At 34.1% G+C, this 13,475-nt stretch overlaps 2 protein-coding genes across 3 annotated transcripts; both read left to right on the top strand.

Annotated features, from left to right (window-relative positions):
- The first annotated feature begins 1,421 nt into the window (after nucleotides 1-1,421).
- LOC140963624 (plasma membrane ATPase 4-like) lies at nucleotides 1,422-9,246 on the top strand. Its single transcript, XM_073423014.1, has 16 exons — nucleotides 1,422-1,626; nucleotides 4,130-4,249; nucleotides 4,339-4,575; nucleotides 4,915-5,676; nucleotides 5,750-5,872; nucleotides 6,127-6,231; nucleotides 6,318-6,462; nucleotides 6,563-6,727; nucleotides 6,840-7,078; nucleotides 7,433-7,465; nucleotides 7,545-7,626; nucleotides 7,733-7,893; nucleotides 7,980-8,153; nucleotides 8,247-8,429; nucleotides 8,579-8,760; nucleotides 8,854-9,246. Exons 1-16 carry the CDS (start codon nucleotides 1,570-1,572, stop codon nucleotides 8,948-8,950), a joined length of 2,865 nt encoding a protein of 954 aa, XP_073279115.1. The 5' UTR covers nucleotides 1,422-1,569; the 3' UTR covers nucleotides 8,951-9,246.
- A 1,041-nt stretch (nucleotides 9,247-10,287) lies between these two features.
- LOC140962420 (uncharacterized) lies at nucleotides 10,288-13,296 on the top strand. Of its 2 annotated transcripts, none has more exons than XM_073421297.1 (4): nucleotides 10,288-10,603; nucleotides 11,019-11,274; nucleotides 11,543-11,595; nucleotides 12,850-13,296. In XM_073421297.1, the coding sequence occupies exons 1-4, from the start codon at nucleotides 10,550-10,552 to the stop codon at nucleotides 13,018-13,020; spliced, it is 534 nt and encodes a 177-aa protein (XP_073277398.1). In that variant the 5' UTR covers nucleotides 10,288-10,549; the 3' UTR covers nucleotides 13,021-13,296. The 2 variants fall into 2 exon arrangements, with proteins under 2 accessions (XP_073277398.1, XP_073277397.1); XM_073421296.1 differs by having other exon boundaries at nucleotides 10,289-10,603; nucleotides 12,811-13,290.
- The last annotated feature ends 179 nt before the right edge of the window (nucleotides 13,297-13,475 follow it).

The following is a 13,475-nucleotide window of genomic DNA, read 5'->3' as shown; positions in this document are numbered from 1 at the left end:
CCCCCCATCAATTAAATTAAACTATCATATTTATAAGACAAAATTGTAATTATACACAAAAATATATGACTCCTTCCAGACCTATATAATTTATATAATCATATACTAACAGATAGTAACAAATGTCATCTATGTAAAAGATAAACACAAAAACTCTTGTGAGACGGTCTCACAGATCAATTTCGTGGGTCGAATATCTTATTTGGGTCATTCATGAAAAAGTATTACTCTTTATGCTAAGAGTACTACTTTTTATTGTGAATATCGGTCGTCTCACAGATAAAAATTCGTGAGACCGTCTCACAAAAGACTTACTCAAAAATAAAATGAATAGATAAATGTTGAACTGTTAAATAATATTTTTAAAATTATAAAATAGTTCAACGAACATGTCAATTTTTTTTGACGGTTAAATCTTGTTCGTTACAGATGAATTAACCATAGAGGAAATTTCTCATTCTCCTACATGAAATTGGATGAGGAGAAAATAGCAAAAACAGCGATTGAATATACAACGACATTTGTCATCGTCCAACATACCAAATTTTAATTAATCTAATTTCATCTCATCTTTATTAGGTAGTCGCCAAACCGACCTCCACATCTTTTCACCTGTGTGTTCACCCCTTAATTACCCTGCTCAAAAAGAACAATACTAGAAGAGGAAAAAACCTAGTGATTCAGACATTTATTTATTAATTGTTATTATTATTATTATTATTATTATTATTATTATATTATGTTATTTGTTAAAGTCACCACTTAATTAATTACAAACAAATTACATATTATTATTTTCCGTACACGATTTTAAATAATGTCAAAAAGAAAATAAAGTATACAATAGGGCACTTGAAAGAGTTTTCGGCGCACATATACATTATAATATAATAATAAAATTAACAATAATCTCCATCACTTCTGTCATCTAAAACATGAACGTGATCTCAATAATAAACACATAAATAAACATAATTTATTAATAACATATCAAAATTTATATATATAATTTTATAGAAATGAGCACGAAACCATGTCGAGAAGACATATTATATGATTAATAGATAAACTTCATATCAATTGACGTTCACATAGATATTTATATCAAGTGTTAACGTATCAACTTTATATATAAATATGCAAAAATTTATGTGAGACAGTCTCACGGGTCGTATTTTGTGAGACTTATCTTTTATTTGAGTTATCCATGAGAAAGTATTAAATTTTATGTTAAGAGTATTATTTTTTATTGTGAATATCGGTAGGGTTGATCCGTCTTACAGATAAAGATTCGTGAGATCGTCTTACAAAATACCTACTCATATAATATAGATATATAAAAGTATGTCAAAAAACTCCTCGAGCTTAGGAGAGCCAAACACTTCCCTTTCCTCGGTATTATATATATACATACATATAGACACACAATAGAACCATTATTCAATGATTTCACTAAGCATTTAATTTTTGCCTCCCAATAATTTTTTTTTCTTTATTTATAAAAAGCCCCAAAATCTCTCTCATTTCTTCTGTATTAGAATCTGCAGCAGCAGAGGTGAGATTCCGAAGATGGGCGGCGATAAAGCTCTGAGCCTCGAAGAAATCAAGAATGAGACTGTTGATCTGGTAAATATTTCTTATCAAATTCTTTTTTGCTTACAAAAATTAACGTATTTCGAAGCATTTTTGTTTCAAGTCTGCATAATATTTTCACGCATTCTCCGGGAGCCGATCGATTCTTCCATTTTTTCCTCTTCTTTTTTCATCAGTATACCAAGATCTGTTCCATGATTTTGCGGAATAAAAATCTCATATCTATATATACACATACGTGTATCTATATCATAAACAAGGATTCATTAAATTATAATGTTTTTTATGCATTAAAAAAAAATTTTTAAAAAGAAAGAAACTCAGAAGATGAGATATGATGATAATTGTATCTATATCACAAATAAATTAAATTTTTTTTTAATGAAAATTTGTTTTCAAATGAAGATTCGGTGGTTAATGATGCGGCAAGTTATGATATTGGCTCACTATCTTTTAGTAGTGTGTAAACTGAACAAGAAAAAAAAAAATCCAACTTTTTTCGGAAGATTTTATTTTGGCCATACGCAATTAATTTCCTTTGGGAAATTAATAAAAAGTAAATCCTAATCTTTTGATGTTTATTATGAATTTTATAATATTTCAGAAAAATAAATTAATTATTTTTTTTTAAAAAAATTTAATTGAATATTGAAGGGTCAATTTTGTTGTACTGGTTCCGTGGTACTTTTAGCTCTTCCGAATTTCTGTTTTCTAACTGTTTCCTCATTTTTATGTCACGCCAACTTTGGTTCTTTTTAGTTTTCAACTTTCAGATCGAGATTTATTGAATTCGTAGGTTAAAATAACACTTAAATAAATCATGTTTTTTATTATTATTAAAAAAAGAAGTGAATTTAACGTTTGAATCAATGTTAAAAAGTGCTTTTGTTTTAAATTTTAAATAAACTAGAAGTAAAAATNTATTTAAATAATAGTATAATATTTATTATATTATTTTAATAATTAGATATTTAAACATAAAAATTAAAATAAATCAAATAGATGGGTTGAATAATGTCTACATTCGGTTCAAAAAATAAAATAAATTTAAATAAATCAAATAAAAAAGAATATTACAAGAATTTTTTTTTTTAGAATAAGATTTGAAATAGATGAGTTGAAGATGAATATTGTATTTGTTACAGAAATTACACTATTTTAAAATAGAGTTTTGAGTTGGAGATGACATTAATCAAATGAACTCTTATTTATCCATTTTTTAAAATTATTTTCCTCTAGATTATATTTACTCATTTATATTGTAAAGATTTTTAATGGAATCATCATAATAATTATTATTTAATATAATATATCGAAGTTATCACAAAAATATTTCAATTTTATTTAAATTTAAACGATCATGTCATTCTTAGTCCAAAACCACCTATATTATAAAGTATCATAGACGTCGAGAAAAAATCTTCTAAAAAAAATAATCTGTATTATTTTTAACATTATAAAAAAAATTAATATATGTGTACTGCTGTAAATTATTTTTTTCCAAATAAATGAAACTTTTATATATAAGTCTATAATTTTATTTTCTTTCAACGCACTTGTGGGTACGATAATAAGTTAGGGTGCGACACTTTTTCTTTGTTGGGCGTATTCATCAACGCATTTGATGTACTAGCGGGGTAGGTAGGGGGTAGGGGTGGTATTGGATCCCCACTTTGGCGCGTGGAGTTCACGTCGAATCTTCCGTGTGAAGCATGCAGAATTTAAGACATTTTGACTGGCTAGTAAATCTATTCGGGCCCAGTCTTCACAAAAAGTCAGCTTCCTCGTGAAGCATGCAGAGTATCCTGTGTCTTGTTTTATATAATGGTGAAAGCTAAATAAATATGAATACATAATAAATGTTTTGATGATCATGTAGATGTGTAGCATAGTTGTAAATAGTTGTTTGCATTCGGTGCGTGGCCGGAGAAATCATTTTTTCGAAAGCGAAAACGAAAGATATCGATGATCGAAACTTCTTGTGATTTTGAATACATAATTGAAAATCTAGTGTTCAACTTCATCTTTAAAATATGGAAAGAAAGTTAATATTAACACGCTGTTCAGATAACAAGTTCATCACATGAGCTAGATAATTGATGTATTAGAACAAATGTAGGATGGATTGTAATTGAAGAAGATATTACAAATGCACCTTTTGAACATTTAGTAACGTTCAACTTCGAAGACATTTGTGAGGATGGATGTGATGCTACGTAGGAGAGGGAAGACCAAGATAATACGATTGATGAGATCGAGGTGGAAGCTGAACTTAATATGAGATATAGTTGTTAACTATGGTATAAGCAACTTAGAAGTTATATATTTTTGTTTTTGAACAGAATATGATGCTGTCGAGTAATCATGTTTCCCAGTGATGATGAAGATATTAGAAGTTTATGAAGAAAGAATTTACCATCATATTTTTATATGGCTGAACGATTTTAAACATGTCTTATGATGGTTTTAAGAACCACAAATATATGATCATGTGAGAATCATTAACTCTATGTATCTGTTTTCCACCAAATAACAGGAAAAAGTTCCGATTGAGGAAGTTTTCGAGCAGTTGAAATGTACCCGTGAAGGGCTGAGTTCTGAAGAAGGAGCCACAAGGCTTCAAATTTTTGGACCCAACAAATTGGAAGAGAAGAAGGTATCTCTCTTTCAACAAGTTTTGTTCCCTTGGATATATTAACACTTGGGTTACATATGAATTTCATAATTTGTGTCCTGGTGATTCAGGAGAGCAAAATTCTCAAGTTCCTTGGTTTTATGTGGAATCCACTCTCATGGGTTATGGAAGCTGCAGCTATCATGGCGATTGCTCTCGCTAATGGAGGTGGCAAACCGCCGGATTGGCAAGACTTTGTTGGTATCGTGTGCTTGCTCGTTATCAACTCTACTATCAGTTTCATAGAAGAGAACAATGCCGGAAACGCTGCTGCGGCCCTTATGGCCGGTCTTGCTCCTAAAACTAAGGTATGATAGTTAAAAATAATAATGTCTCTTATCCAAGGAATGAAATTAACCTATCTTACGTTCTAATGATGGGAAACCATGGAGTTTCCTGCTAATGGGTCTTGATTAATGTTAAAATAATTGCTTGTTACTTGATTTTCATGGACGGAGTTGATTATGATCGATGATTTCGTTTTTGGTATCTCTGGAGTATCCTCACTTCTACTTCCAAATTATATATTTAGTTTTCAAATATATATAGGAGATTCAAGCGAATACTCCTACGAATAAGTCGGATGATGTATCAAACCATGAAAAAACTTCATTGGCTTCTTGTTTTGGATGGATTCTTGAAAATAGGTCCTCAGGGATGGTCAATGGAGCGAGCAGGAAGCTGCCATTCTGGTTCCTGGAGATATAGTAAGTATCAAATTGGGAGACATTGTCCCTGCCGATGCTCGTTTGCTTGAAGGCGATCCATTAAAGATTGACCAATCAGCCCTCACTGGAGAATCCCTTCCAGTAACCAAGAATCCTTACGATGAAGTTTTCTCGGGTTCCACTTGTAAACAAGGTGAAATCGAAGCTGTAGTCATTGCCACTGGTGTCCACACCTTCTTCGGGAAAGCGGCTCATCTTGTGGACAGTACGAACCAAGTGGGACACTTCCAGAAAGTTCTCACTGCAATCGGTAACTTCTGCATTTGTTCGATTGCCATTGGTATGCTGGCCGAAATAATCGTGATGTACCCGATTCAGCACAGGCCATATAGGAAGGGTATCGACAATCTCCTCGTTCTCTTGATTGGAGGCATTCCGATCGCTATGCCCACCGTCTTGTCTGTGACGATGGCTATTGGATCCCACAGGCTATCACAGCAAGGTGCCATCACAAAGAGAATGACTGCCATTGAGGAAATGGCAGGAATGGACGTCTTGTGCAGTGACAAAACTGGAACTTTGACTCTTAACAAGTTGACTGTCGATAAAAGCTTGATTGAGGTCTTTGCAAAAGGTGTGGATCCCGATCTTGTTCTGCTTCTTGCTGCTAGGGCTTCGAGAACTGAAAATCAAGATGCTATCGATGCTGCCATTGTTGGCACGCTTGCTGATCCAAAAGAGGTACACATCTTTTATAAAGTTTAAGTGTTCAAAATTGCGGATTGATAAAATAGAACATGTTTTTTATTTTCAGGCTAGAGCTGGCATCAAGGAGTTGCATTTCTTCCCCTTCAACCCTGTGGATAAGAGGACGGCTTTGACTTATACTGATTCAGATGGGAATTGGCATCGTGCCAGCAAGGGAGCTCCTGAACAGGTACACTTTTCTTTCTTTTTTTTAATTCAATATCATGGTCTGCTGCCACTATGGAGTCCATCGGTCCACACAAGCATTACAGTGCATAAAAAGGCTCCGCTCACAAATACTTCGTATTTGTCCACACTCTTTGAGAAATTTAATCCAAGTTGCTAGAATAATTTGATGTAGGACATTGGGGGTATTATACTTGCAGTTTACCAAATCATACTAAGTATCCTTTTTCTTTGTTTTTCCCGTTTTTCTTGAATCAGATTTTGACTCTGTGCAATTGCAAGGAAGACTTGAAGAAAAAAGTTCACAGCGTAATTGATAAATTTGCTGAGCGTGGGCTACGGTCCTTGGCTGTTGCCAGACAGGTTTGTTTTAAAACTGCTTGCACGAATGTCGAAGTTTCCATATGTAACCGTGTGTTTATCATGAACAAATGTTTTTATATTTGCAGGAAGTTCCAGAAAAGACAAAGGAGAGCCACGGTGCTCCATGGCAATTTGTTGGGCTCCTATCTCTTTTTGATCCACCGAGACACGATAGCGCAGAAACCATCCGCAGGGCACTAAATCTTGGTGTAAATGTCAAAATGATTACTGGTAAGTTAATGATTCATCACCAAGGATATGCTGCCGTATTGAAGCCACAATTTTTTTCTTCTAAATATATCCCTCAATCGTTAATGTTTCTCTGATATAGGTGATCAACTTGCCATTGCTAAGGAGACTGGACGTAGACTTGGGATGGGAGTAAACATGTATCCATCAGCTTCGTTACTCGGGCAACACAAGGATGAGTCTATCGCTGGCCTTCCTGTAGAAGAATTGATTGAGAAGGCAGATGGTTTTGCTGGGGTCTTTCCAGGTTGGTGATTTTTCACATTTCTTGATTTTTGAAGTTGTATTTGACTCTAATAATTTCTTCTGTTTTCAACTCTAAGAAATGGAAATATACTGCATTTTTTTGTCCATTACAGAGCACAAATATGAAATAGTGAAGAAGTTGCAGGAGAGAAAGCACATTGTTGGAATGACAGGAGATGGTGTCAACGACGCCCCTGCTCTAAAGAAGGCAGACATTGGGATTGCTGTTGCTGATGCTACTGATGCTGCAAGAAGTGCTTCCGACATCGTGCTGACAGAACCTGGGCTTAGTGTCATCATTAGTGCAGTGTTGACGAGCAGAGCTATTTTCCAAAGAATGAAGAATTACACAGTTAGTTTCACTCGTTTTCCTTCTGTTTTGTCTACGCAATAGTATGCAACAAATTGTTGAATTTTGAGATCATAAAACTTCAGGTGAGAGAGAATGTGATACAGTGCAAGATTTATGTGGTTTGACCATAATCACTCACATCTACAACGCAATGTTAAAAGACTAAAACTCCATTAATCACTCTTAATTTAGAAAATTATAATTCCCCATTATATAAATGTAGGTATATTAGAATGAACGTGAAAGGATATCTTTTACTCGATCATAAAATAATCATGTCGAAGATATACGGTAATCTTTAGATAGGTGATGAGACTAATGCAAATTAAAGTGTTATTCATCTCTGTTTTGCAGATATATGCAGTTTCAATCACCATCCGTATCGTGGTAAGTTGATTGTAGCATTTGACGATCTATACTACTTTTGATATTTTCGGTCCTCATATCATTCAATTCTTGTTTGCAGTTTGGTTTCATGCTTATTGCCTTGATTTGGAAGTTCGATTTCTCTCCCTTCATGGTTTTGATCATTGCCATCCTTAATGATGGTAACTTGTTAGATTATGTATTCCAATTTCTCCAATGTCGTCCATTTTTTCAATTTTTTCTTTCCAAAAAACTTGGGAATATAAATTAATAAATCTTGTTACTTAGGTACAATTATGACCATCTCAAAAGATAGGGTGAAGCCATCTCCGTTGCCTGATAGCTGGAAATTGAAGGAGATTTTCGCCACTGGCATAGTACTTGGAGGTTACCTTGCATTAATGACTGTTATATTCTTCTGGCTGATGCATAAGACCGACTTCTTCCCTGTAATGAATCAATCTGGCCTTAATTTAATACTTTTTTTTTGTGGTTTTTGCATCCACGGTTAAAACATTTTTTTCGGGCTATTCAGGACAAATTTGGAGTTAAAAATATTCGAGACAATGAGTACGAAATGATGGCTGCTCTATACTTACAAGTTAGTATTGTTAGCCAAGCCCTCATTTTCGTGACCAGGTCACGCAGTTGGTCATTTGTTGAACGCCCTGGACTTCTGTTATTGACTGCTTTCGTCATTGCACAATTGGTAACATTTACCTATCCTAGACTTAACTTAGAAAACATGTCTTGTTAAAATGGTCTGAACTTTAACCCTTGGAAAACCGATTTGTTTGCATAGGTTGCTACTCTCGTAGCCGTGTATGCCGACTGGGAGTTTGCCAGAATCAAAGGATGTGGTTGGGGATGGGCTGGTGTAATCTGGCTTTACAGTATCGTTTTCTATGTGCCGCTCGACTTGATGAAGTTTGCTATCCGTTACATCTTAAGTGGAAAGGCTTGGCAGAACTTGTATGACAACAAGGTATATATATATGTTAACAATTTCTGTAGAACATGAAACCTTTCTCCAAAATGCTGTTATTTGGCTTTTTAACAGTTAAAAGATTTAAGTTACACTTCTATCACCGTCCATACAATCTTAATATTTTTAGTTTTTCTTCTTTGAAATAGATCGCTTTCTCAACCAAGAAAGATTATGGAAAAGAGGAGAGGGAAGCACAATGGGCTCTTGCTCAAAGAACTTTACACGGCCTCCAAACACAGGAAGCTTCAAATATTTTCAATGAGAAGAGCAGCTACAGGGAACTGTCCGAAATCGCAGAACAAGCCAAGAGGAGAGCTGAAATAGCAAGGTACATAGATATTGATCTGCTCTTGCTCAATTCTTTCAAGCAAACATTGCACATGTAACGAAAACATGACCTGCTTTTTCGCATTTGCAACAGGCTAAGGGAGTTGCATACACTTAAGGGACACGTTGAATCAGTCGTGAAGCTTAAAGGGCTCGACATTGAGACCATCCAGCAGCATTACACCGTTTGAACAAGAAGCCAAAATGAGTTTCACATTAGCATCGGATCCAGAACTCAATATTCTGATTTAGAGTTAAACAAAATGATTGACTCTGCCTCGCTAGATAAAACTTTCTTAGTGGAGAGATGATGTACTATCTATTTGTTTTCTACTGCATATTGAAAGGGCTGGCAGAAATGGATTTCTGTCTGATCTTTGGCCCTTCTATGAGTACAATACTATTGACATCAATGATCAACCTGTAATATTGTTATTTTTTGCTAAATTTTTGCTGCTGATCTTCCTAGTACACTTGGTTTCTTCTATCATCACCAGAAAGGAAAAATATGTTGGAAAATGTCAGTTCTAGATGACGACAAACTTAAGATATAGTGATTTTTGTGTTGAACCTTTTTCAAATGGGACAAATATGTCTGATTTCTTTAAAACATGGGATTGCAAAATCCCATTAATTTAACATAGTGGATTTGCTGTTTTTCGATATCTAACAAAGATGGTAAATACAATTAGACCAATTTGTCTGCTATAAGACTACTTTTTTCGTCTTCTCCTAAAGTATTGGCTTTGTTTTGGTTTTTGTCTTTTGTTTTTTTTACCTGAATGAAAGGAATAAGGATGCTTTGATGAACTTGTCGGATGATTTACACTGGCTCTCCGTGGAGCACTTGGCAATGCAAACATTGTGAAATCAATATGCCTAACCTAAATACATATTTTATGACCAAGTACATTGTTATGAATTTTCACATGATTGTTTCAAAAAAGATGTCTTCGGATTTGGCAGATTTGGACACTTTTAGATTTGGTCTGATTGCAACAAAAACTTAAATGAATAAAAAAAAAGTTTACTCGTTCAATTTTTAGGTCATATGTATACATAATGTGAAATCTACAGCAACACAATGAACATGTTTACATAGGACCTCCAACGAATCACAAAATCAACATACTAAAATATACATTTTCCACCGATGTCAATATGAACCGTTGTTATATCAACTTGAATCAAAATAAAATATCAAAAATCTTGACAACATATGTATAAGTTTTGAACAAATATACGAGGGCTCATAGCGAAATTGCGATCAAGATCATTAACTCTTATTGTCGGGATAATTTGTGACATTTATTGGTTACTTATTCTCGGTGTATGTTTTCCTATACTAGCTTATGATTCTAGGTAGAGTGAAATGGAGTTATTAATTTCATTATTTTATATATAATAAATTTATCTAAACCTATTGCAAATGTTTAAAAAAATATTATGAATTTTTTAAGTGTTAAATTTTACAAATTTATAATATATATATACATACAAACACAGCCTAAATGACGTCACGTCAAAATCTTACCTCACCCTTGCCACTGATTTCATGCATTCAAAGAGGAAAAAATCGGTTATTACCGGTGAGAGTCTTCGTAGCTTTCAACCATAAGAAATTTACAAAGGAGGCGTTTGTATTGGATTTATACATATATATATATATATATATTTTTTTTTTATCTTTTTCGTTGATCCAAATGATGCAATTGAGGTGATTCTTCATATTCCCAATCAACCATAGAAATTTCTACGATCCAATAACCATCGCCCCCTTTTTGATTCATATGGCTGAGGACAAAGCTGATACAGAAGTCAAACATCCTCAGGCACATCCACCGGTGAGCTCCATCACTCTCTTCGTATTTTCCAGCCAGAGGACGCAATTTATTCTTCTACGATTGTCCCAAATCTTTATTTTTTAGGTCTTACAATAATATTTTAGAATACCCATCTGAATTCTATTTCATGCATGCCCGTCGCCCGCTCAGATTCTTGATGGAGTTAAGGATATCTGTTCTGTTAAGATCAAATTTTGTAGCCTGCATGAGTTCGTTCAGGCAGGATTTAGCGTTTTCTGGTGAATTTTGTAAACAAGAAGGGGATTATGAATGGTGGTTTGATGGTTGATAGTTATTTCAAGATTTTGATTTTAGCTAATTAAATTAATATTCTCGCACTTTTGAGGTCCGATTGTTTTTCCTTTTAATTATGCAGATTGTTTGTTTAATTGAAAAATATGTTTCAAATTTGTAGTTTGTGGAGGTAGAATGCAGGAGTTCAGGAAAGGTTCTACGTTTTTCTTCCGGCACTGAAGCTGGATTTGCGGTGAATTTGATAAATAAGAGGCTACTTAAGGACAATGACAGTGATAGTTTTGAGAATGTTACACTTGTTTCGCACATTGAAGCAGTGAAAGAAGGGGAAGAAGAGCCTGTTGGCTTTGGCCCCAATTCAGTGCTCGCTAAGTACGGCCCTGCTTGGAAGTTGCAGACTGTGGAACATTCATATGGTGATTCTCTTTCATGTGATATTCTATCTTGCTTTTGGTTGGGGATGACCTATAAATTTATTGGAGGCAACTTAGTTTATTATCGGAAAAATCGCATTTTTTATAAAATTATTGATGAAATTTTGAATTTTGGGGAGCATCCCTATTGTCCCATTTGATCTACACCTGGATTTTGTTAAATGACCCCAAATTGTGATCACCAGAGGGAGGTGAGTTGCCCCGTCACAAGGCCACTTATATCTTTTTCTTTACTGTGTTTTTTTAATAGGTGATAAATGGGTACACATTGAACCAGCTCGAGTTCGGAAAGTATCTGCTAAGGTACAAGTTTTGGTGTGAAATCTTTGAATTATGAGTTTTGACTAAATGACTTTCATATAAAACAAGATTAATGCAGAGGAGATTGTGAAAGGAAAAGCCTGGAGAAGGCATGTTCTATGGTGTGTGGTTTCCTGTCTGATATTTTTTTGAATATATTATTGTTGGGATGCGGTTGCTTAAAAATAAGATGTCAGAAAGCTGGTGGCTTTTGATTGACCCTTGCCATGTAAGAAATCATGAGAAATTGGTTGGAGCAGTATGGTATTGACTGTGTTAGCATGAAGAAGTTGATTCGGAAAAAGCCAGTGGGTTAGGCCTTTAATCTTAAAGAGTGTTCTATAAGATGAAATTAAGAAGTTAGAAAATAAGGTTATTAAAGTTTGGGCTTACCTTTTCAAATAAAAAAAATTAGATCTTACTATTATTCTTAACCTAAAATGCTTGTGGTTTTTTTTTCCCAAAAAAAAAAAGGAATCAAAAAGTTTAGCTTTATAAAATTTTTATTACAAGTCTTGCTGTATCCAAACTCGCCCATTGTAAGTTGTAACCTTTTCCCGGCCTCAAACCATGTCTAATACAAATACACTCATCTTCATAAGGTTGCCATTAAAAAACAAAAGCAAGCGTAAAATAAGCATCGTTTAAAGGAAATTCTTGATTCTTTTGTTGATTTGGTGAGGCGTCCTGTTTTCTTAACAATAACTTTTCATTTCATATTGTGAACTCACGATTTGCATTTAGCTGTCCTGTCCAAGATATAGGTACTTACATAACTTCCACTTTTACACAAATTCCTTAACAAAACATTTAAATTCGAGCCGTTTGGCAGTTGATACTTTTGGTTTTCTCAACATAAGATGATTTAGGTGGCGGGAAAATCACTGGAGATCTTGTGTTTACCTCGATAAAGTTGCATACTTGCATCATAGAAATTTCTTGCTTGTGATTGTTGTACGAGTAGCATTTTGAATGACATTAATCCATGATGCAAATGGAAAACTGTAATACTTGCGATTTGTTTTTTTCTACTTTCTAGAGTGTTACTGGTATACTGTAGTTACTGAGAGATAATCAATCACAATCATATATTCCCCCACTGTTAGTCGCATAATATTACAGTTTGAGGTAGAAAAGAGAGAAGTGAATGCGTAATTTTTTGTATGTCATACGTTGCATAGTTTTCTAAATAGAAATTATTGGCTTCGTGACTCTCAGTACTTACAAAGGCTACCTAATGCATTGGTACCGGAGCAGGGTCTCGTTGATTCACATTCTGCAAGGTCTAAACCACAATCACGGATCAGTTTCATGTACGTTGGAAAGATATTACTTACTTTTGTTCTGCTCTTCATGCTTGGAGCTGTTTTTACAATGGTTCTTGAAAATCTTCCAAGATTCATATTGTATATCAATTCATCTGTATGATTCTGATGTGCTAGACCGCAATCCTCGGCTTTATGTTTTTTGAGACTGTTTCTTATATATAAAGAGTGGCCAGTATCGTATGCAAGTTCTTCCTTTGGTTGTCTCACTCGAAGATGATATTTTTTTTTTTACCTCGAAAGTAATCCAATTGGTGGTTTATTTTTAGATCAAACTCGATTCTATGTGTAATGCCCAAGAAATTTGAATCTGGAAGTTAACTTAAGGATTATCAATAAATATATTCAACATGTTACGTCGATCTTGAACTGGGAGTGTGCTGGACGAACGGGTGAACACCACTCCATGCTTCTTGCCGTGGTCACCTATATGATCCTTTCAACTCATGGGTCTCATTTTAACTTTTTTAATGAAAACATGAAAAAAAAAATTACATTTACTTTATATAAGTTCAATCATAGAATACATATTCCAACTTCTTAAACCTTGTATTGATC

Source organism: Primulina huaijiensis, chromosome 17 (genome assembly GCF_012295235.1).
Source record: "Primulina huaijiensis isolate GDHJ02 chromosome 17, ASM1229523v2, whole genome shotgun sequence".
NCBI classification, from domain to species: domain Eukaryota; kingdom Viridiplantae; phylum Streptophyta; class Magnoliopsida; order Lamiales; family Gesneriaceae; genus Primulina; species Primulina huaijiensis.
Note: the sequence above shows the minus strand (reverse complement) of the source record. Positions and strands in the feature narration are given on the sequence as shown.

Bases quoted from the DNA above. Each gene is read 5' to 3' on its own strand.
- LOC140962420 (XM_073421296.1), top strand. From the start codon at position 10,550: ATGGCTGAGGACAAAGCTGATACAGAAGTCAAACATCCTCAGGCACAT. The intron at 10,604-11,018 runs GTGAGCTCCATC...TCAAATTTGTAG, and splicing joins ATCCTCAGGCACATCCACCG to TTTGTGGAGGTAGAATGCAG. The intron at 11,596-12,810 runs GTACAAGTTTTG...CGTGACTCTCAG, and splicing joins TTCGGAAAGTATCTGCTAAG to TACTTACAAAGGCTACCTAA.
- LOC140963624 (XM_073423014.1), top strand. From the start codon at position 1,570: ATGGGCGGCGATAAAGCTCTGAGCCTCGAAGAAATCAAGAATGAGACT. The intron at 7,894-7,979 runs GTAATGAATCAA...CGGGCTATTCAG, and splicing joins ATAAGACCGACTTCTTCCCT to GACAAATTTGGAGTTAAAAA. The intron at 8,430-8,578 runs GTATATATATAT...TCTTTGAAATAG, and splicing joins AGAACTTGTATGACAACAAG to ATCGCTTTCTCAACCAAGAA.